General features: G+C 36.2%; 1 protein-coding gene across 11 annotated transcripts in view; it reads right to left on the reverse strand.

Annotated features, from left to right (window-relative positions):
- CASK (calcium/calmodulin dependent serine protein kinase) overlaps nt 1-22825 on the reverse strand; it is a 422712-nt gene that overhangs the window by 216515 nt on the left and 183372 nt on the right. For all 11 annotated transcript variants that reach the window (XM_045860500.1, XM_045860508.1, XM_045860504.1 and 8 more), the window contains exons 4-5: nt 10936-11013; nt 3537-3609 (exon numbers count right to left, since the gene is read on the reverse strand). In XM_045860500.1, the coding sequence (XP_045716456.1) occupies nt 3537-3609; nt 10936-11013 (151 nt within the window). The remainder of the gene's footprint in view (nt 1-3536; nt 3610-10935; nt 11014-22825) is intronic.

Below are 22825 nucleotides of genomic sequence, written 5' to 3' on the forward strand. Positions count from 1 at the left end.
TAGGTCCATTTACATGTGGATTTTTTTTTTTAATAAATACAGTCAACCCTTCTGTATCTACAGGTTTTGCATCTGGTGATCCAACCAACTGTGGATCAAAAAGAGTATTTTGGTATTCCCAACTGGAGTTTCCCAACTGTGTATTGAAAAATCTCTTCTCAGTCCATGTTTGGTTGAATCCGTGGATGCAATGGACTGACTCTGGAGTCGTTATACTTGGATTTTTTACTGTGCTGGGGAGTGGGTAGGGTCAGTTATGCTCTTGCTTTAGTGCCTTTGCACTGGGTTTCCCTTTTAGCCAAAACACCCTTCCTTCCCTATCAGTTAGCCCACTTTCTCTGCTCCTTCAAGTCCTTACTCAGATGTCATCTCAATGCGGCCTGCTTTGATCACCGTATTTAAAATTTCAAGTCCTTTTTTTGTAGTCCCTATTCTTTTAACTGCTGCTACTTTATTTTTTTCTGTAGTCCCTTTAACCTTCTAACTTACTATACAGTAGACTTATTTATGCTCATTGATTAGTGTCTGTCTCCCTGAACTAGAAAGTCAGCTCATGTGGGCAATGATTTTTGTCTGTTTTGTTCACTCTGTAGCTCTGGTTTCTAGAATAGTATCTGACACACAATAGGCACTCAATACATATTTTCTGGATGAATGTCTTAAGAAAAATATACCCGCCCTGGCTGGCATAGCTCAGTGGATTGAGCGTGGGTTGTGAACCAGGCATCGCAGGTTCGATTCCCAGTTAGGGCACATGCCTAGGTTGCAGGCCATGACCCCCAGCAACCGCACATTGATGTCTCTCTCTCTCTCTCTCCCCATTCCCTTCCCTCTCTAAAAATAAATAAATAAAATCTTAAAAAAAATTGTATTAGTCAAGTGACTTGCACACAAAAAAAACTTCATTTAAAAAAAAAGAAAAAAAAAAGAAAAATATACCCAAACTGAAAATTACCAAGTAGCATAATGTGAATATTCCATTTACCCATGCAAAATGTATAAATTTTGGGAACTAAAATATAAAGAATGCCATTAATATATGTGCTCTATGTTGAGTCTGCTTGCTAACTGAATAATAGTGCCTTTCCTGGTGGTTTCCTCTTATTCGTTTGTAGTTTGAGAATTACTTTACTCTTCCCTTCCTGAGTATGTTTCTGGGTGCTTCCTCAAAATTATTTGGCATATGCCTTAGAGATAAACTAATTTAATAAAATTCATTGTTAATCTTGAGCCTTTGCACAGACTGTTTCTTTTGCTGGAAATGTCCTTCTGTCTCCATGTAACTACCCCATGAGTCAAGACCAGGCTCAAAAGTGACCTCCTCCATGATATTTCTCTGACTTTGTCTTTTAATGATATTTCCTACCTTCTACCTGGGACAGTAATTATTTGTTTTGCCTGTTTGTGAAGATGGCCACAAACAAATTTTCCTATCTTTGTGTATATATGCAGCTCCAGCAACCAAAAGGTGCAGTCTATCTTTCCTCCTCTCAAATCTACCCTTGTGACCTTTGACTAACAGAATGCAGAGAACATGGTACAGTGTCAATTTTGTGCTGAGGCTTCAAGAGGCCTGACAACTTCCATTTTTGCTCTCTTGTAGAGGGAGGGAGGAAGTGTGTGGGGGGGAGAGAGATGGAGAGAGATAGATGCCATGAATGAGAGACTATGAAGCAGGCCTAGCTAGCTCCCAGCTGTTCTAGTCACTTCAATTGAGATGCCAGAAAAGTGAGAGAAGCCCTAATGGATACTAGCCATGCCACCTCAGCCAACAGCCTGAGAAACAGAACTGAAGAGGCTGCATCAAGCTCTGTCCAAACTGTGTAATTGTGAGCAAATAAATGATAGTTGCTGTTTGAAGTCACTAAGTTTAGCTTTGTGTTGATCTGCAGCAATAAAACACTGCCTCATATCTCTCTACTGAGACCATAATAGCTTCAGGGCTCTAAGCACGGTATTCCGCATGAAGTAGGCACCCAAACATTGGAATGAATCGATCAGAAGGTAAATGAGAAGGTGAAATCAAATATAACTACTTTGGGATTTTATTTGGTTTTGGATTGTCATGATATAAAATACCATGGTTAATCAAAAGCTGACTATATTGCTGAAAGTATTACAATAAAGTATGTTGTCAATCATTATTTATTATATGATGTTGATATAATTAGCTTTGAAGAACAGAATTCAAAATAAAATCACCTCTTAAGCAAAGGCATTTTTTTAAACACAATGTTATTATATAACCTAAGAATCTGTTTTGCCCACTTAAGTTTTCAAATGGTCATTTCTGTCTTGTATATATTTTATATATATCCAAGGAGATATATTTTAGTTTGTATATATCTACTTTCTTGTGTTAATTAAATGCAAAAGAATAACAGAGTATGCTACGACCATTTACAAGTTTGACTCCTTTATCTTCCCATGCTTTTTATTCTCTTTGTTTATGTAACTGAAGAATACTGTTTAAATAAAAGTACCACATATCCAGTGGGTTTCTTAGTATTGACTGTGGATAATAACAGTATCATTTCCTAGCACCACATTTGAAAAGCATGAATAAGATATTTCGTAACTAATTTTACAGTAATGTGTATTTTGCAAATTTCTCCAAAGATTTTTCATTTGCTATTATAACATGCCACTGGATTGTTTTGGAATTGCTTATGCTTTTCCTCAGCTTTTAACCACAAGAGTTTCAGTTAAAATTTCCCAAACATAGTTTTCCTCAAACATGAGCCATGCCAGTCAGGGCTCTACTTGATTTTCTTAAAATACATTAAAGAAGCCAAGCCTTTGATAATATGTCTTGAGGGAAGGAGAGCATTGTGTCTGTGGATGGTGTGCATTAGAGAGAAAGAGGCTAGAGACAAAATATCAGAGCACTGAAAGTGGAAAACAGAGCCAAAGAGACCTCAGAGGCTCTTAGTGATTCAAGGCCTTAGAAGGGGTTGGAAATCAAGAGGAAGATCTCCTTCCTTTCATGTCTCTATGTTTTGCTTAACACTGTTAGAGCCAGGGACTGACAGTTCTCATGAACTTGTTACTGGCATCAAATAGGCAGAAAGACTGAATAATGGTAATACTCGTATTTCTAAGGGTACACACCATATTACATTTATAATGATTTCAGACTATTTAAAAAAATGTGCAAGGAAAATAAAATACTGACTATTCTATACTGCAATACTACAAAATTACAGGTGTATGATAAGTTTTTACTATATAAACCAATTCTTATTCCCCTCCCCCAATTAACTTAGCATAGGATATTGTTTGCTTTTTGTCTGTATGTTGGATTTTTTATTCTTCTCTCACACGTATGTGAAAGAGGAATAACAGAATTTTAGAATGCATGTACATTTTAACAAAAATAAGGAAACAAATGATAAAAAGTACTGTTTTAAGAATTAGTACAGTGACTCTGCAAACATAAAGCAGTTAAATAAGAATGTTAAAGAAAAAGCTGATTATTATCATTATAAGTCAGTTACCCTTCACAAATATTAAAGTTAGTGATAAAAGTGACTTACCTTTACATCCCTGTGAATTATGTTATTATCATGACAATAGCGTAGAGCTTCCAGTATCTGTCTCATATAATGACTGTAGAAAAAAAAAAGAAATATAAAACTGTAAAAAACCCTTTTATTTTTCAAACTTACTATAGAGTTGCCCCTAGTTTGTAATTCCCCCCTTCCTATTTGCTGCCCACAGACACTTTCCATTTAAGTAGACAAGACTTATGGAATGTGAGACTTAATAATGAAAACTTGGCAGACTCTCATAAGTTTATGAGGTTTATGAAGAAATTATGTGTTCTATGTTTTCTAAGATCTCTAAGTCAAAAGAATTTCACATGGTTCATAAGTAAAATAGCTTGCAAACTAAAAATTCAAGTTTAAAACATAAAAAAAAACCAAACGCCAACTATTCTCTGACACTCAGTGAATACTACTTAGTTACACTGGATTGCTATTAAGTGAACAGTGCTTAGAGGTACATTGAGGATCCTGACTAAAGTGTTGGGAGTCTTTTACCTGCCAGCAGATGCTGGCTTTCTTGCCTTATTTCAATTTAACTATAAGGACAGATTTAACAGGAGGGGAGAAAACCCTTATGGCCACAATTTCTTTTTGCAACATAATCAAGTTTTAATTGGGGCATCTGTGAACAAAGCAGAGTTTGTATTGGGCCCAAGTCCTAGGAAGTTGGATTCCTCACACAGCCAACTGGGGTCAGCTAAGGCTCCCCATCAGGTGCAGGAGGAGTTAGCATTTTGAAGAACAGCCCTTAAAAAGTGGTAACAGGGTCTACTAGCAATAGGGTGTGAAAAGAATACTTTATTCAGTATTCCTTTAGAACTTACTTTGACTTCCCTCCATTCTAAAGTTCTTCTGAATTCTTGCTATTCTTTGTCTTTTTCATCTTCTCTTCCTCTGTATTTTATTTCTTTCATATCTTTCTCATTTTTTCTATTATACCTCTTTCTTTCTTAGTTTCCCCTTTTCCTTCCTCAACCGGACATCACATAGAAGTGCAATATACTCAACATTATTTATTGCATAGTATTTACTAAATTTTGTTTTATCTTTCCAGATCTTATATTTTCCACATTTTAAAATAAAAAAGAATTCAACAGAACTCAAAAAATGACTTTGTATGTGTGCTTGTGACTCAACACAAAAAATTTCCTCACTCCTGCTTTAAAATTAAAAGACTTTTCCATCAAGTCCCCTCTTTGGTTGTTACAATTTAACCAAACTCATATGAATGTCCCTTTAATTAGCACATGCATTATTTCATGTATTACAGTTGCCCAGAGGCTCCATTTTTACAAAGAAAGGAAAACAAACAAATCCAAACTGTTTCTATACTTATTGTCTTTTCACAATTGGGTTTTCAGCAGAGAGCTAGGAACATGAAGTTAGTCCTTAGATGTCCCATTTTTCTTGCTTTGCAAATATGCAGATAAGGGGTTGTGGTCACATACTCTGCCTGGGCAAGTGCAGCCTATAATTAAGTTTCTATTTGAGTTAAGAGTTCTTAACTTGGTGGTGTGGCCCTTTCCTGGTTCAAATCAGGCTTTGGAGGAACTGTGACCCCACCCACCCCCCAGAAATGGCAGAAGTCACAAATGTGAAAGTGCTCTGTAAACTCTAAACCATGCTACACAGGTATAAGTCATTATTATTACAATATCATCACTATTGTTAAATTTAGTCAAGGATTTAGGAATAGCCCATTTGTATACCTAGATGTGAACAATGGAGTAGTAAGTTTAAATTAGGTAACATGGAAGACACAGATTATACTACACTATAGACTACTTTGGATAGATGGTACTAAGATAGCCATTTATATCTTTAGCTTAAAGAAAATTCCTCTCTCAAAGCCTTATTTGAAAAAACTCACTAAATGAGCATTTTTAAATCTGAATATCAGCGTATTCAATTATTTGACCCAAATATCATATATCAGAATCTCTGGGGTATGTATGTGGGGGGTAGAACTGTTTTCTTCCTAGATATTACAGATTTAAACTGAGCTTTCTACACACTCCCAGTCATGACCCCGAGGAGGCTCTGCATGTGAACAGTGTACAAGCAGGCAAAATAGAGAATTGAAATCCACCCACATGTTCCAGAGAGTTCCTGACTAAACTTGAATCAAAGAGCTCCAAATCATGAAGCGTCATGGTGGCCTATACTTTCAGAGAAAATCAGCAATTTATGGTTTATTTTCATCTTCCTTAAGGATCAGGAATGATGAGAACTCTGAAGAAGGAAAGAGCTGGCCAGCAATCTGCTCACTTCCTTTGGAAGGAGGCATTTTAGGGGGTGGTGGGGTGGTGAAAGAAAAGAAGGGAGGTGACTGAGTCTACTTTCCTTGTGAACTGCGGGTAGAAAGATTAACGTTCTTTACTAGGCAGAAGAGAAGTTATCTCTGAAATGCCCTTAAAGATTATCTGTAGTAAAGAGAGCCTAGGCTCTTTGAGGCATGGATGGCTTTCTAGATGTCATATAAACTATACAGCTCTCTGGGTATACAGTGGAGAGGTTTTATATTGAAATGCTCCCCTCTGTGTGTGGAATCCTACAAACCTCATGCAGAGGCTTCATCTGTTCTGGGCCAGACGTGAATTTCTGATGCAGGAGGGAAAGATGCGGGAAGGAATGATGCAGGAAGCTGCCCTTGAAGGCTCAGACCTTTTTCTGCTTCAGTTGAGCCTTTTGATTGCTTGTATCTTGTAGTTATTTGTAAAGCTTGGTACTGAGTAAGATCTCTGATTTGTGAGACTATGATTTCATAATTTGATCCTGTATGTTAGCTTACTCTACAGCTCATCAACCCTGAAAGAACAGAGGTAATCACTAATTGGGTGGTAAGGACTGAACAGAGTTTTATTTTATCCATGCTCTGCTGCTCCTCTTGAAGCTCAGCCAGTTGGAGAAAAACAACATTATCAATTTGATTACTTTGTGTCTCAGAGTCTTCCTGCAGTTGGTCTCACTAGAATACTGATGTAAGCTGAAATTTCCCAACAATGAATCACAGAATCAGAGAGGAAGGGAGGTTAGAAGTCATCTAGTTTAACACTCTAACCAAAAAGAAGGATTTACGTGCCCTTGTTACATGGTCTTTGATTCTCTGCAATAGGGAACATACATAAGCACTTTCTGAGGCTGCCCCATCTCTTCCATCACTTTTAGGAAGGGTTTTTAATAAATTACGTCAAGCCTCTCTTTTTGCATTGTCACATGCTGGTCCCAATGTTACTCTTTTCTGGTCTATTCTGGGAAATTCCTTCCACAAAATCATCACTTCAACAGTAAATATAGGTAGATTTTAAAACCAACAGGCTTTCATCAGATGTATATAAACCCCTACTTTTTCTATAAATCTTGAGATTGGGAGACACCTCAAGTCATTTCACATATAACATCATCTCTACATGCAACTATTCTCACCATCCTGACACCCAGCCCAGTAGCAGTGACAAACTTGAACTTAAGGAAAAGCAATACAGGTGAGCAGGAACAGAGTAAAAGTGGGGCTGGTTTAACATCAAACCTGCCAGCATATATGCCAGGGACCCCAGTGTTATTGTGCTTCAAAAAGGAAAAGGTGATCTTCTTCCACCAAGCTTCACTATTTTATAAAATCAACATTCATAATTTTTAGTTTTTCCTATTTGATGCTGCTGTTGAAAGTACAAAAGGCAAGTTACTTCAACTTCTTGAAGAAATAAATATAAACAATGATATGCAAAAGTCTGAGAGTTTCATGTAGTTGGATAAAGTGGTTACCACTATTGCCATAAGAAAAATTAAGATGCCATTGACTATTTTTGGTATTAAAAATGCTTTTTAAGGACTTCCGGCCAAGATGGAGGCGTAAGTAGACACACTGTGCCTCCTCTCACAACCAAAAGAACAACAATTTAAAAACAAAAAACAACCAGAACTGACAAAAATGAACTGTATTGAAGTCCAACAACCAAGGAGTTAAAGAAGACACACTCATCCAGACTGGTAGGAGGGGTGGAGATGCACAACTGGGCAGAGAGGACTTTTGGTAAGGTGGTGGCTGGAGGACCCAGCAAGGTGGTGGACTGTGGGGTGGGGTGGGCAAGGCTGCAGCAGGTGGACTCAGCAAGGCAGTGGATTGTGGACTGGGTGGTCCCACACTTGCCTGCAGATACAGCAGGAGAAACAACTGGGGAGTGGGAAGGACTGTGCAACCCAGGGCCCCAGCATGGGGAAATAAAGCCTCAAACCACTGACTGAAAACACCTGTGGGGGTTGAGGCAGCAGGAGAAACTTCCAGCCTTACAGGAGAATCCGTTGGAGAGACCCACAGGGTCCTAGAATGTACACAAACCCACCCACACAGAAATCAGCACCAGAAGGGCCCAATTTGCTTGTGAGAAGCAAGGAAGTGACTGAAATCTGGCAGAGAATGGAGCAAGTGCCACTGTTCCCTCTTGGATCCCTCCCCACATGCAGGGTCACAACACAGCAATGTGGGTTGCCCTGCCCTGGTGAACACCCAAGGCTCTGCCCCTCACTAAGTAACAAGCACATCAAGACAAAAAAAAAAGGCCAAACAAAAGAACAGATCAAAACTCCAGAAAAATTACAACTAGAAAATGAAGAGATAGCCAACTTATCAGATGCACAGTTCAAAACACTGGTAATCAGGATGCTCACAGAATTGGTTGAATTTGGTCGCAAATTAGATGAAAAAATGAAGGTTATGAAAAGTGAAATAAACAAAAATATACAGGGAAGCAACAGTGATGGGAAGGAAACTGGGACTCAAAACAACAGTGTGGACCAGAAGGAAGAAAGAAACATCCAACCAGAAAAGAATGAAGAAACAAGAATTAAAAAAAAAAATGAGGAGAGGCTTAGGAACCTCCAGGACATCTTTAAACATTCCAACATGCAAATTACAGGGGTACCAGAAGGAGAAGAGGAAGAGTAACAAGTGGAAAAGTTATTTGAACAAATAATGAAGGAGAACTTCCCCAATCTGGCAAAGGAAATAGACTTCCAAGAAATCCAGGAAGCTCAGAGAGTCCCAAACAAGTTGGACCCAAGGAGGAACACACCAATGCACATCATAATTACAATACTCAAGACTAAAATTAAGGAGAGAATCCTAGAAGCAGTAAGAAAAAAGGAGACAGTTACCTACAAAGGAGTGCCCATCAGACTGTTAGCTAATTTCTCAAAAGAGACCTTATAGGCAAGAAGGGGCTGGAAAGTATTCCAAGTCATGAAAGGCAAGGACCTACATCCCAGATTGCTCTATCCAGTAAAGCTTTCATTTAGAATGGAAGGGCAGATAAAGTGCTTCTCGGACAAGGTCAAGTTAAAGGAGTTCATCATCACCAAGCCCTTATTATATGAAATGTTAAGGGGATTTATCTAAGAAAAAGAAGATAAAAAATAGGAACAGTAAAATGATAGCAAACTCTCAATCATTAATAACCACACCTAAAACAAAAACAAAAGCAAACTAAGCAAACAACTAGAACAGGAACAGAAACACAGAAATGGAGATCACATGAAGGGTTATCAACAGGGGGGTGGGAGGGGGAGAGAGAGGGAAAGGTACAGAGAATAAGGAGCATAGATGGTAGGTAGAAAATAGTAAGGGGGAGGGTAAGAATAGTATAGGAAAAGTAGCAGCCAAAGGACTTATAGGTACGACCCATGGACATGAACTAAAGGAGGAGAATGTGTTTGGGAGAGGGTGTACAGGGTGGAGGGGAGTGAAGTGGTGAAAATGGGACAACTGTAATAGCATAATCAATAAAATATATTTAAAAAATAAAAATGCCTTTTAATTCTGAAGCATAATAAAGAATACAAATTTAAATAATTTACATAATTTAAAATTATGATAAGAACTGCAAATAATAGAAAGATGGGATTAAAAAAACCATAGAATGTGCTTGAATGAGCATGCCACAAAAGAAAAGAGGATATTTAGCTTCAGGTCTACCATGAATACATCAGGAGTTTATAGAAGAAATTATAGTTTATGTAAACTTTCACTTGCTTTTTTTCTCTAGCTCCAGTAGTACAAAATAGCAGCTACTTCCAATTGAGTATATTCTTTATCTTGTGCTATAGCTATGGCTTCTCCATCTTCTGGGACTGGGGTCTGGGGCCCTTCCTTCTCAGGTTAGGAGGAGGCAGGGTAATGAATTTGAATAAAGTCAAGCCACTCTGAGCTCAAAGCCGCATTAGGTAGTCTTCTAAGTTGTTTCCAGGTATATCTGTCCATGATGCCATACTTACAAAAAGAATGATAGGAGTGAGGAAGTTAAAATCATTTAATGGTAGCTGTTTCTTAAATAGAAAATTTTCATAAATCCTAATGGGTTTGAACCCTTAAACATATTATGGTTGGTGAATGAGGAGATATGCTGTATCCTAGTAATTTATGTACTTCATGAATTAAGAAGGCAACCCATTGAAGTAGGTATTTATGATATGGTTGTCACCAAAGCATGAAGCTTATTACTCTAAATCTATAAGCAAGTAGCCCAGTACATGGCTCCTGCAATTTTTCATATTTACTCCTTATTTTGAGCTATAGTTCTATACAACAACTCCTCCACTTAGGACAGTAGTCACCATTTGACTAGGAGATCACACACTGGCCTGAGGCAAATATATTCAGCAGAAAAATTGTGCTTTTATTTCTGTTCCTTCTATTGTTCTGTACTTTTCCTCAGATTAACTGGTCACATAGCAAGTTGCTATCACTAAAAGGTGAACCAAAGAACTAATGAGGCAATATCTGCCAAAAGACAAAAATCAAACACACAAAAATTCCAAGTTCAATTCTACATGGTTCCTAAGCTATCAAATCCTCCCTTGTATAAAAGTCATGAGGTGGGGGGGCCGTGGGAAACTGGGTGAAAAAGGTGAAGAGACTAAGAAACACAAATTGGAAGTCACAAAATAGTCATGGGGAAGTAAGTAAAGCACAGGAAATATAGTCACTAATACTGTAATAACTATGTATGGTTCCAGTTGGGGTACTGGAAATATTGAGGGAAATACTATGTAAAGTATATGATTGTCTAACCACTAAACTGTATACATGAAACCAATACAAAATAAAATTGAAAGAAAAAAGTCATCAGGAATGGGAGAAATAGCAGTATCGATGCAAAACTGTAAACTCGTATTAATAGATAAATTCATTGTTCAGTATTTTGCATGTGCATTTACTATTTGGTTCCACTAATGCACATGAAAACAGATATGCTCTTTGTAGAAAAGAGTGGCAGCATGCTTATCATCAGTTTAAAGAATAGGCCACTTCATGCAGGTTTTTTGTTTTGTTTTCTCATTTCTTTCTTTTACATGTACCTTGACCTCTGGGGGGTAGATACAAATTACATACCTGGCTACAGCTTCACTGTATACAAAACCAGCGTCAGCTCTTTTTACGATTTCAAAACATAGATCTGCTCCATCCATACTGCAGAGAAATATGAAAAAGAATATAAGAAAAGAGGAAATTTCAGGACGAAAACACTGAAAGTGAATACATTGTAACTAAGTTATTAATCGCTTTACAGCTAATGATTTTAATAATTAGTTAAACCTTTTTTCCCTTTCAATGAAAATTAGACAGAAATTATAAAGGACATTATAACCACTTTAACACTGAGAATCTACAGGGAAAAAAACAGGAAGAACAAGTACATGGTATCATCAAATAACTTAAAGTATGGAAAATTGACTATAAATTTTCTTTAGGTTATCATAGCAAGAAGTCTCAGAAAAGGGCAATGCTGGGATTATGGGCACAATTTTGAATCAAATTCTGAAGTTATCATGATCTAATCAAGTAATTTAATATCCTAAGAATACAACAAGAATTCTAAAACATTTAGCTATAGTTTTATCACCACTAAATGGGAATTCCAGCTACATACTGTGGAAGAAAAAAAATAGTTAGCTAATCTACAATTTATTTTTGTTTGTACTTCTATTACCAAAGTTAATTGCTACAAACATATTCTAACAGTGATGTGTTGATGACACACTGTCTCTTATCTTGCCCCCAAACTTATAATGATTCTCTTTTTCTTACCGGATCAGTAAGGCCTCTTGTTGTCTTGGCTATACCTTGCTTCTTCTACTTAGCCTAATGACTTTTCAAGAATACCTCACTCTCTAGGCACATGAGTCTTATCACTACTCCCTGAATATACCATTTTCTTTCTTCTTTTTCTTTTTTAGCCACATGCTTCTGCATACATTACTTCTCATATTCAAAACCTACCTTAATTCAATCCCACCTTCCTCCAAAAGTCCCCCAAATGATTAACAGCCACATTAAGTCCTTCTTTTGCTTAAATTCTATAACCTCTTCTAGCCCATATCATAACATTTGGCAGTTACACATAAACACATATATGTGTATACATGGAATTTTTGCCAGATCATTACATATATTAATGCAATTATTTAAATATTAATAGTTAACATTTTCATATTTTAAGGCTTATAAAGTATTCTGAAATTCAGTATCTCATTCATTCATTTATTCAGTAGCTCAGGCTCCAATGTATCTTCTGCAGGTGCTACACTGAGGAAATAGAGACTTCTAGAAGGGAAAGTAAGGGGACTAACTATTCATTAGTATAACTAATAATTATTAAATAGTTATAATAATAATCATTACTAATATTACTATTCATCAATGATCATGGGAAGAAATTCTTTGTTATAGCTCCTTTCATTCTTATAATTATCCCATGAAGTCAGCATCCTTCTCATTATCAAATAATTTGTTTAAGTGAGTAGAAAAGTATGTGACAGGGACAGGATTCAAATGCCTGTCTATCTATGTTTAATGCTCTTTCCATTATCTAGATGTATACCTGCTGGGTGTGCAAGGACTAGATGCACATACAAGGGGGGACCCCCCCCAAAACAGAATTATCTTCTAGAGGGTGGGCCCCTTATAGTACAGGCTTCCCCCACTATGTGAGTGTTTTAGGAACCCATTTGTATCAGTGTCCCAGCTGGCATTATTGTGAGAGGCTGTGTTCAGTTTCAGTGAATGTTTTTTGAAGACTCTTTCAATGCATTTGTCCATTTCATGATGGGTGATTTTATGAACATACCTGCCCACATGGCACTGAGTGTTTAGCAGTTCTTGGCCAAAAATGGCATGACCCTTGTGACCCACCTTCCCTATTCACCCAATCCCATCCTGAGCAACCTTTTAATTATTTTCCCAGATAATAAAAGTCCTCAAAGAGGGGCAAAGATGTCAAAAGCACTTAAAGTCATCAAAATCGAGGAGTTCAAAAACTGTTTTGAGCAGTGGAAAAAGTCTCACTAGGTGTATTGCATCAAAAGGAGAGTACTTTAAAGGTGACTGAAATTAAAACATACAAGAATCAATTTATAATTTCTATAAATATATTCCCTTTCTGGGGAGACCCCTTCGTATTCAAGCTCAACAGTTCAAACAATAGCATAAAGTCCTAAAAAACTAGTATTTTCATACTTTTGACATGTTCACCTCCGATTCCCAGCAGAAGACTGAGCACACAGTAAATATTTAATGAACAAATGATTATGTTATTTAAATCTCGGTGTGGTTTTATGTAAATGAAAATACTTTCACATTTATACAAGGCTTTACAAATTTCACCTAGTTTCCATTTCACAGCTAATGAACATTTTCCAATGTCAAATAGAATTCTTCACCAGAATAATTCTTACAATGGTCTAGGCTACTCTGAAGTATAGCAGCGTTTATTTTCTCCCACCAGAAACAAAGCCCAGATGAACATGACCGTGCATCTTTGTGAACTACCCTGATCACCTACTATAGTAAAAGTGCTACAAGTGGAGTTATTAGGTCAGGGGTCACACACAATAATACATTTGATATACATGGATGGAAAAACTCTAGCAATCTATACTGCCACTACTGAGTGCGAAAGTGTCCTTTCTTCTATCTTGCCTCCACTAGGATGACTTTATTTTTAATTTTTGCCAATTAGGAGGGTAAAAAGTCATTTGTGATTGCTTTAATTTGTATTTCCTTGACTACCAGAGAGGCTGAATATTTTTAATTTCTTGTATTGTGGAGAAAAAGGATACAATTTTTAAAGCTGGCTGCAGTTTAAGCTGGCTGGTTGATCTATTAGGACTAAACACACCTCACTCTGAGAAAATTATACTTTTGTTTAGGTGTTTTCCTTTTGAATTGTGAAATGTGAGGGTAAGCACTATTCAACATAGATGAGAAAGCAGTTAGGCAAAGGGGAGCGCTAAACTAATTGTATCTGTCCTGAGAGCTAGAGGAAGGCTTATGGAGGGACCTGAAAGAGGGAGACAGAGTCTTTAGGGTAGGAGAAGGTAGTAAGGTGGTGAGAGGCCACCCTATGGAGGAAACCAGTCAGTGAGAAGTAACTGGAAATTATTTACTGCACTGTGCTACAATCATTGGCATGGATCAATCCAATTTTTCTGGTCATATCTGAAATGTTAGCACTTGAAATCACAATCTCTAAACATGCACACACAAAGACACACACACACACACACATCAAGCAACATAAATGAAAGTAATCTATAGTTACAGTGGAAAGGAATCTTAAATCAAAATAACTGCCAACCTAAAATTCTACTTTCACCAAATAATCCTTAAAAATTAGGGTAAGAAAATTCTTTCAGATAAGCAAAAAAAAACCCAAGAGAATTTGCCACCAGTATGCCTATTCCTAAAGGAAATACAAAAGACTATTCCTCAGAAAGAGAAAAATGAAGTCAAATAAAAACTCAGAGATGCAGCATCATGAAAAACATAAAATGTGGTAAATATGTAGAGCCATGCACCACTTGACTATGGGAATATGCATGAGAAATACGTTGTTAGGCAATTTCATCATTGTATGAACATCCTAGAGTGCATATACACAAATCTATATGGTACAACCTACTACACACCTAGGCTACAGGTGTGACTGTAGATGAATCTAAATGAACAAGGACTGTAGAAAACCATTTTCTTACTCCTCTACAGTGAAAGACTGTAAAACAGTAACTATTCTGAGAGACAGAGAAGACTGATTTTAAATAAAAATACTTGACAACAATAATGTACGTCAGGAGGCATACTGCAAGTTCTAGGACAACCACTAAATTCTGCAACTTTTTTTAAATGTCAGGGGCCTTTTGTACTCTGAAAGATTACTGAGAGCCCCAAAGGGATTATGTTTCTGTGGGGTTTATCTATCAATATTTGCTCACAGTGGTGGATACAAGTTTTCCAAAATTCTAATTTTCACTTGAAAGTTTGAATTTCATCACTGGCAACAACTACTGTGAGTTATTTCCCTTGAAGCAGCAGGCTTACTTTGCTCATTTTTGAATAAATGTCTGTCACATACCCAAATTAGCATAACTGTTGGTTTGTCTGTTAGTCATTCTTTCAAGTAAAAATGGTGTTACACACACACACACACACACACACACACACAGTTCACCTTATAACTCAAGAAACTGCATAAATGCTTTTTCTAAGGCCCCAAAACATTTAAAGGATTGTAATCACTCAGAGTATGTTTCCTAAACACAATATAGTTATGTTAGAAATAAATTAAAAAATAACTAGAAAATCTCTAAATGCTTAGAAATTGAGAAATGCATGCTAAATAACCTATTACTCAAAGGAAAAATCTTATTAAAATTGGAAAATACTTCTAACATTAATGATAATGAAAACAATACATACCAAAACTCATGCAGGACTGAGGCATTACATTTCCTGACTGGGGTGGTGCCATTATTAGACCAGCAAAATAGAACTGACTGAAAGGAGGGGGTGGGGCATAAATCTAATCTAAATCTCCCAGTATGAGAAAGTTATTTTGACACACACTCTTCAGTGTTGGAGAAACTTTTCTTGAATTAGGTAATCCACCACTGATGGAAAACCACATCAATACAATCTCTCTGGAGGGCAATTTTATAGTGTTTGACAAGTCTTAAAAATGTACATGTCTTTTGACCTAATAATTTCATTCCAAGGGAAATAATCAAGCTATTTACTAAGTTTTAAGGACCAGATTTAGCATAACTATCGATAATACAGAGAAGTCAGAAACAACCTAGATGTCCAATATAGGAGAATGGTTAAGTAAATTGTGGTAAACCCACAGAGCAGAATATTATGCTGCCATTAAAATGATGCTACAGAAGTATATTTATTGATATAGAAAGATATTCACAATATATTAGGATATATAAACATATAATCTGCATACACATGTATATGCAGATACAATGAATAGTTTTTAAATATTAGAGTGTTAAAGAGTGGGTGGGTAGGACTGTATTTGGGGTTTTTTTTGTTTTGTTTTTACTTCCACTTTTAAAAAATGAACAGGTACCACAACTTCTGTTGTACTAAAAATAGTTCTAAGTGTTAAACAAAATCAAAGAATCCCTTCTGAATACAGCTAAACAGTATTTACAATGCAGTATACATCCATAAATTTGTTTTAAAATTTTAAATTATTGAAATAACAAATATTACAAGTATGATATCAAATATTAAAAAATAAGAAAAGCTAAAGTTAGTGAGCTTCAATCATGAGAACAAAAAATATTTAAAAACAGCAAATTAAATCAGGTAAAGATAGAAGGGAATAATAATGAACAAAGATTAATGAAGAAAAAACAAACAACATAGAGCAAGAGAAAATAAAAAAAAATACATTCTTTGAAAAGAGTAATAAAATAGATCCAGAAAATCTCCATTTGGAAGTTTAACAATATGCTTTTATTATACAGATCTCAGAATAAATCATTAGAAAATATTTTAAACTGAATAACAAAAATAAAAACATCAAAACTTATAAAATGTGATCAAGTACTACCTAGAGGGAAATTTTTTGTTGCACATGTATATATTAGAAAAGAAAGGCCAAAATTTTATGAACTAGCATCCATTCTATATATTATGTAAAGATTATCAAATTAAACTCAAACAAATTGGAAGGAAATAATGACAGAAATTAATGAAATAGAAAATAAACAGACATAAAAGGATAAAGAAAGCTAACAGTTCCCTGTGAAATGATGGATCTTTGGCAAGGCTCATTAAAAAAAAAGAGAGAAGACACATATAGAAGCCACTATCAGGAATGACAAAGATAGCATTTCATATCCTGCAGACATTCACAAGATGGTATAGAAACTCTATGTCACAAATTTGAAATGGACAAATTCCCCCCAAAATAAAAGCATAAAAAGGGACACAAAAAGAATTAGAAAATCTAAATAATTCTTTACTGATTAAAGGAATTGAATCAGTAATTAAAAACCTTCTGGCATAGAAAACTTTAGGCCTAGATGGACTTTCTGACAAGTGCTATTGAACATTTTGAGAAGAACTAAAATGAATTAAAAAGCAGGAACAGTCTCCAATTCAATTTATGAAGCTAGCTTAACCTAGATACAAGAACACATTAAGGACAGCATGAGAAAATTAAAGGACAATCTTACTAATGAACATAGATGAAAGTAACCCAAACAAAACATTACCAAACCGAAACAGCACTATATAAAATTACATCAGGATAAAGTTGTGTTTACCAGAGAAATATAAAACTGTTTTCACATTTGGAATTCAATGAATAATATTTTGAACACTGACATACAAAAATATCCACTCCAACAACTCATATTCAAAATATTCTGGAGGTCCCAGACAGTGCAGTAAGGGCAAGATAAAGAGATAAAATGTGTAAAAATTGAAAACAAATGAACTGTCATTATTTACAGATGATGTAATTGCATATATATAATGTACAAAATAATTTAATAATTTAAATTTTAAATAATTTTAAAATTAAAATAATTTAAAAATTAATCAGAATTTAGAAAATTCATTGTTATAAATAAAATAAAAAATTTAAACAATGTTTTTAAGAACACAGAAATAAGTATAGAAAGATGTATAGGATCTCTACAGAAAAAAGCATGATATTTATTAAATTAAGGTAAGATAAATTAAATAAGGAAAATAAACAGACAGAAAATTATCCTGGCCACAGACTAGAAGACTCCATATTGACAAGAGCCAATCTTTTCCAAATTGAAGCATAAATTCAATGGAATTCCAATCAAAATACCAACAGGTTTTGTGGAAAATGTCAAGGAGAATCTAAAATGCACATGGAATTGCAAAAGGACAAGAAGACCCAAGATATTTTGGGAGAATAATAAAGTGGGGGGATTTGCTCCACTTGATTTCAAAATTTCATAATATAAAGCATAGTAATTAAGACTATGCCACTGACTACGGCAAACAGGAAAGTAGAACATAACAGAGAACCTAGACACAGAACCATATATATATATATGGATGATTGACTGCTGACAAATAGATGACTGCAGAGTACTGGGCAAAGATGTTCTCTTCAAATAAACATACAAGGTCTGTGTGGAAAAAGTTCAGCCACTGTTAACGTAACGAGAACGGTTTACATGACATTGATATACCCTGGCAGCCAAGGAGAGTAGACAGGAATGTGCATGTGTGATCAGTGACAATGTCACTGTACTAGTCAGTGGGGGCTGCAGACTCCACTGAGTGAGCATGTGTACTGTGTGGCCATCGCATTCAAAATGACTGAGTGAGTAGAGCAATGAATCTGCATCAAATTTTGTGTTAAGCTTGAACATTCCTCTGTGGAAAATATTTGGATGATTCAGAAGGCCACAGCTATGGGCAACTGGTGATTGGCAGCTTCATCACGACAACACGCCTGCTCATGCATCATGTCTGGTGCAGAGTTTTTTGGCAAAACATCAGATCACCCAGGTGACTCAGCCCCACCTACAGCCCAGATTTGGCACCTTACCACTTCTGGTTTTTCCCAAAACTAAAATCACCTTTGAAAGGGAAGAGATTTCAGACCATCGATGAGGTTCAGGAAAATACAATGGGGCAGTTGATGGTGACTGGGAGAACTGTGTGAGGTTTACTTTGAAGGGGACTGAGGCGTCATTGTCCTATGTACAATGTTTCTTATATCTTGTATCTTATTCAATAAATGTCTGTATTTTTCATATTACATGGATATGTATTTATTTATTTATGTATTTACTTATTTCTTTCTGTATGTATGTATTTATTTCTTTATCTTCTGGATAGACCTTGTATGTTTATGTGGACTAGGAGATATATATCTGAATGCTCATAGCAGCATTGTTTACCATGGCCACCAAGGGTCAACAAGCCAAATGTCTATCAGTAACAGAATAAAGTATTGGTATATTCATACAACAGAATATTACTGAGCAATGAAAAATATTATAGCTACACAAAAGAAATTGACTGATACCTAAGGATAAAGTGAGTGAAAAAAGCAACACAGCAAAATACAAATTGTCTGATTTCCTTCACATATAGTTCAAAAACAGTAATAATCTTATTTTGTCATGATGAATAATTAAAGCTAGCATTTTTGAGTACTTACTATGCAACAGGTATTTACATGCATTAGTTTACTGAATGGCTACAAGTCTATGAGGTAGGTACTATTACCAATCAATCCTATTTTACATATGAGAAAACTGAGAAACAGCAAAAGTTAAGTAACTTGCCCAAGGGATTACATAGCTATTTAGTGGCAGAGACAGGATTCAAATTCAGGCAGTTTGATTTCAGAGTCCATGCATTGTTCCCCTCAAAATGCTCAGGTTACAGAGAGGGAAACTTCTAATTTTAGCTCAAGGGTCTGAATTACTTAACAAAAGGTAAGAGATTACAGCTAAGTAAGCAAAATCATATTACAAGAAGGGCTCTGTATAACAAATCAATTTTCATGCCTGTTTATAGGGGGCCCCATGCTCCAGAACCATGTAGGGGGATCTTTGGTGCAAAGCTCCCATCTCTATTACCCCAGGTGATACATGAGAATACTGTATTGTTGATATGGTTTAAATGAATTCTTTGTAGTTAATGTTTGCCAATAAATGCTTTAATCCTTGCATATTGCTTGTGGTACTGTCTTGAAGTATTCTCAAATGTCCAATAACCACCACCTTTTCCCAATGTTCTATTTATGCTCCTGCTGGGGATGTCCTCTGTTCACTTTTCTATCTGTCTCTCTTCTACACTGGTGTTGATGTCCTTCACCAACTTTGTAAAAGCTCGCCTGCCTGTTCCAGCTCCCAACTATTTCCCCCACTGACCTCTTAGAGCCCTATTAATCTGTGCCTCTCTATGGTCATTCTTACCTACACTACCAGTTATTATTATTTATGTCATGCATAGGCACCTGTCTGGTTTGTACAATTTCACTATAAACAACTTGAGGGCATAAAAGGGTCTTTTATCATCAGTATAATATTCCACACATTGATGAATATTTATAAATATTTATTGGTGGTAAATTCATTTTTGTGGGGAGGAGTGATTAAAATAGCACATGCTGGAATTTCAATGGAAGGAAAGGGTACATCTTTGAGGAATCAGTCTTCATGGAGTAAGCAGCTTCTCAGATTGGGGACAGGGAGAATAGGAGAGGATGAGAAAGACAGAGTGAGAGAATGTGGAAGTGGTCGGGCTATTGGTGGTTAAGAGGAAAGCAGCATTTTAGGGCATTTCTTCTGACAAGCAAACAACAGTAAGGCTTGGAGCACTATGAAGTATGTCAACATTTTAGGTGGACTTGGAGTAGATTGTAGGAATATTTAAGGGGCTATAATTTGAGCTAAACTCTCCACTCCTACCTATACTATAAACAGGATATAATCAAATCCTTTCAGTATAAACTTGGACAGAGACCGGAGAAGGTACTTGCACAGGATTGTGAACTACGATATGTAAGTAGATAGAAATCTTCATCTTTACAATGGGGAAAAGGGGTGTTCACTGTAACAGGAATTGTTTAATAAAGAAATTCTGATATACTGTCAAATACATTAAAATGACAAGATCTTGTGAGCCATAATCAATGTTGTTTGACAACGGTGCCTCCTAGTGGATGAGGAGACTGCAGCTACAAGAGACAGCAAATGATCCTAGGTTAGGAGATTGGATGTTTATGTTAACATGCTCCTCTGTATGGTTTTCTAAAAGTCCCAGAAAAGAAAGGAAGATAGTTGACAGCAATAACTATTAGCCTTCAGTGTTCTCATTAAACTTTATAGCTAAACACTCACCTCCCCAACCTCCAACATTCTCTCTCTCTCTCTCTCTCTCTCTCTCTCTCTCTCTCTCTCACACACACACACACACACACACACAGAGTCTTATTCTTATTCTTTTAGTTAAGGTTCTGAAGAAAACAAATGAGGGGAAAGGGCTTCCAGATATAAATCACAATAAGTCACATCACAGAATTTTTGAACTGTAAGTTCAATTAAAAGACTTGCTGTTGGTCAGTAACTAATTAATGGCAGTTGGGAATAGAACCTCAGCTTCCTGAGTCTCAGACCCCTGTTTAACTCCATGCTTCCTGTTAATTTTTTTTTTGAAGAAGGAGGTACACTTTTCCTTTACCATAATATGGACTTAGGTGTATTGATGAGAGGATAGTGATATTCTACTTTTTCAAAGGGCTTTAAAAAAGTTACTGAAAATTTTCACAAGGGAATTGCACCTGCGCTTTCTTTCCCTTTGGACCAGGAGACAGACAGGATTTCATGGTGCTAGAAAGGGAAGCTTCTAAGCTACCAAGTGTCTGTTCTCAGCACGAGATCTATAGAGTTCATCTAAGACACTGGTTACTAAATGGCCCCAGCTATGTTTGCACAGCATAAGGTGTCCAAAGGCCTGGGTCCTTGAACTTTTTTCTCTTTTCTACACTACCCTCCCAATCTTTTAACTTCATTAATTCTAAAGACAATTGTGCAAATACTTTACATGCAACACTTTATCTATGGGATGTACTAGTTCAGCTAGTTTAAGCACATTTATTTGCTAAGTTTTAAGTTTCTTAGACTTCTGGTCTAGTCCTACTTACTTTCCTTTGCAGATGAGAGCCAGGACAGTACTTCTGCTACTCAAAACCAAATCAATCATAATCATTGCATCGTTTTTCTTTCTATCCTGCATAAGTTGTCATAACTTTGGTATGGGTTAGTATCTATGATTCTTCCTAAGTTTCTCTAGCTCTTCTTTTTGCCTTTTTTCTCTAGAAATACAGTTCTCTCTCATGCTCCTCAATACATTTTTTTCATGCAGAGGCAGGTTCCTCAGTGCACTACCTGCCCCCCGACTACCAGCAAAGCCTCTGGCCCACAGGAGGGAGCACACCCTCAAACAATGTGGATATGAAAATCCCAACATACTCCTTCTAGCCATTTGTTTAATTCAAAGTTCAGGGTCATTTTTTTGACAGTTATACTTCTGGCATGTCCTCTGTTTATCTGTGTTTTAGAACATCAAAAAAATTGTACATAATCATGCCAGACCCTGATGTGGTCTTACAGATGAGGAAGGTGGGCCAGTTTGGAAAACAATCTCATCTTAAGCAAACATACCAGGGATTAAAAAAAAATCACATAGTTAATTACTGAGTTTTTGTTTTCATTTTACTGCCATTTGCACTCTGAAATCAAACTAGTTGGTATAATTCTTACTTCCGGGTAAGTTCCTCCTATCATAAAAAAGGTAATGTCGGTATTTATAAAACTCTAGATGTATAGATAGAAACAAAAACAAGAGGCATATAGCACAAGGGTCTGCCCAAGATTGAATTGTTTCAACTTAGCAAGAAAAAAGGAACCATTATTTTGCCCTCATGAGAAGATTCCATATATGTAAATTGTTTCCCAGTTTCAAATACAACAAAGAAAAATACAGGAGTTCTTGAATGGCCACATAACATCATAGCCAATGTGCAAAGGGCAAGAAAATTCTGTATGTAGAAAAATGGAAGTCGGCAGTTAACCAGACAGATCCTTTGAGTATTATAGGAAGACACATAACCCTCATAGACTATGATTTTCACATTAGTCCCGCCTCTTGGATAAGATATTGAAGGTTCCTGCTAAATGAAGATATGTTAATAGCTAAAAGCAAAGATTTACTGAGCATTTAACTATATACCAAGTGTCATTTTAAGTGCTTCACATGTAGTAAATTATTTAATACCTATAACAACACAAGGAGACAGGTACTATTTTTCAGATGAGGAAATTGAGGCTTAAGACAAATGTTATATAACTTGTCCAAGGCCATAGGGTTAGAAAGTAGTGGAGGTGGGATTTGAACCTAAGCAATCTGGCTCCAGCATACTAAA

Source organism: Phyllostomus hastatus, unplaced genomic scaffold (genome assembly GCF_019186645.2).
Source record: "Phyllostomus hastatus isolate PE091 unplaced genomic scaffold, TTU_PhHast_1.1 phas_scaffold_200, whole genome shotgun sequence".
Classification (NCBI taxonomy): Eukaryota; Metazoa; Chordata; class Mammalia; order Chiroptera; family Phyllostomidae; genus Phyllostomus; species Phyllostomus hastatus.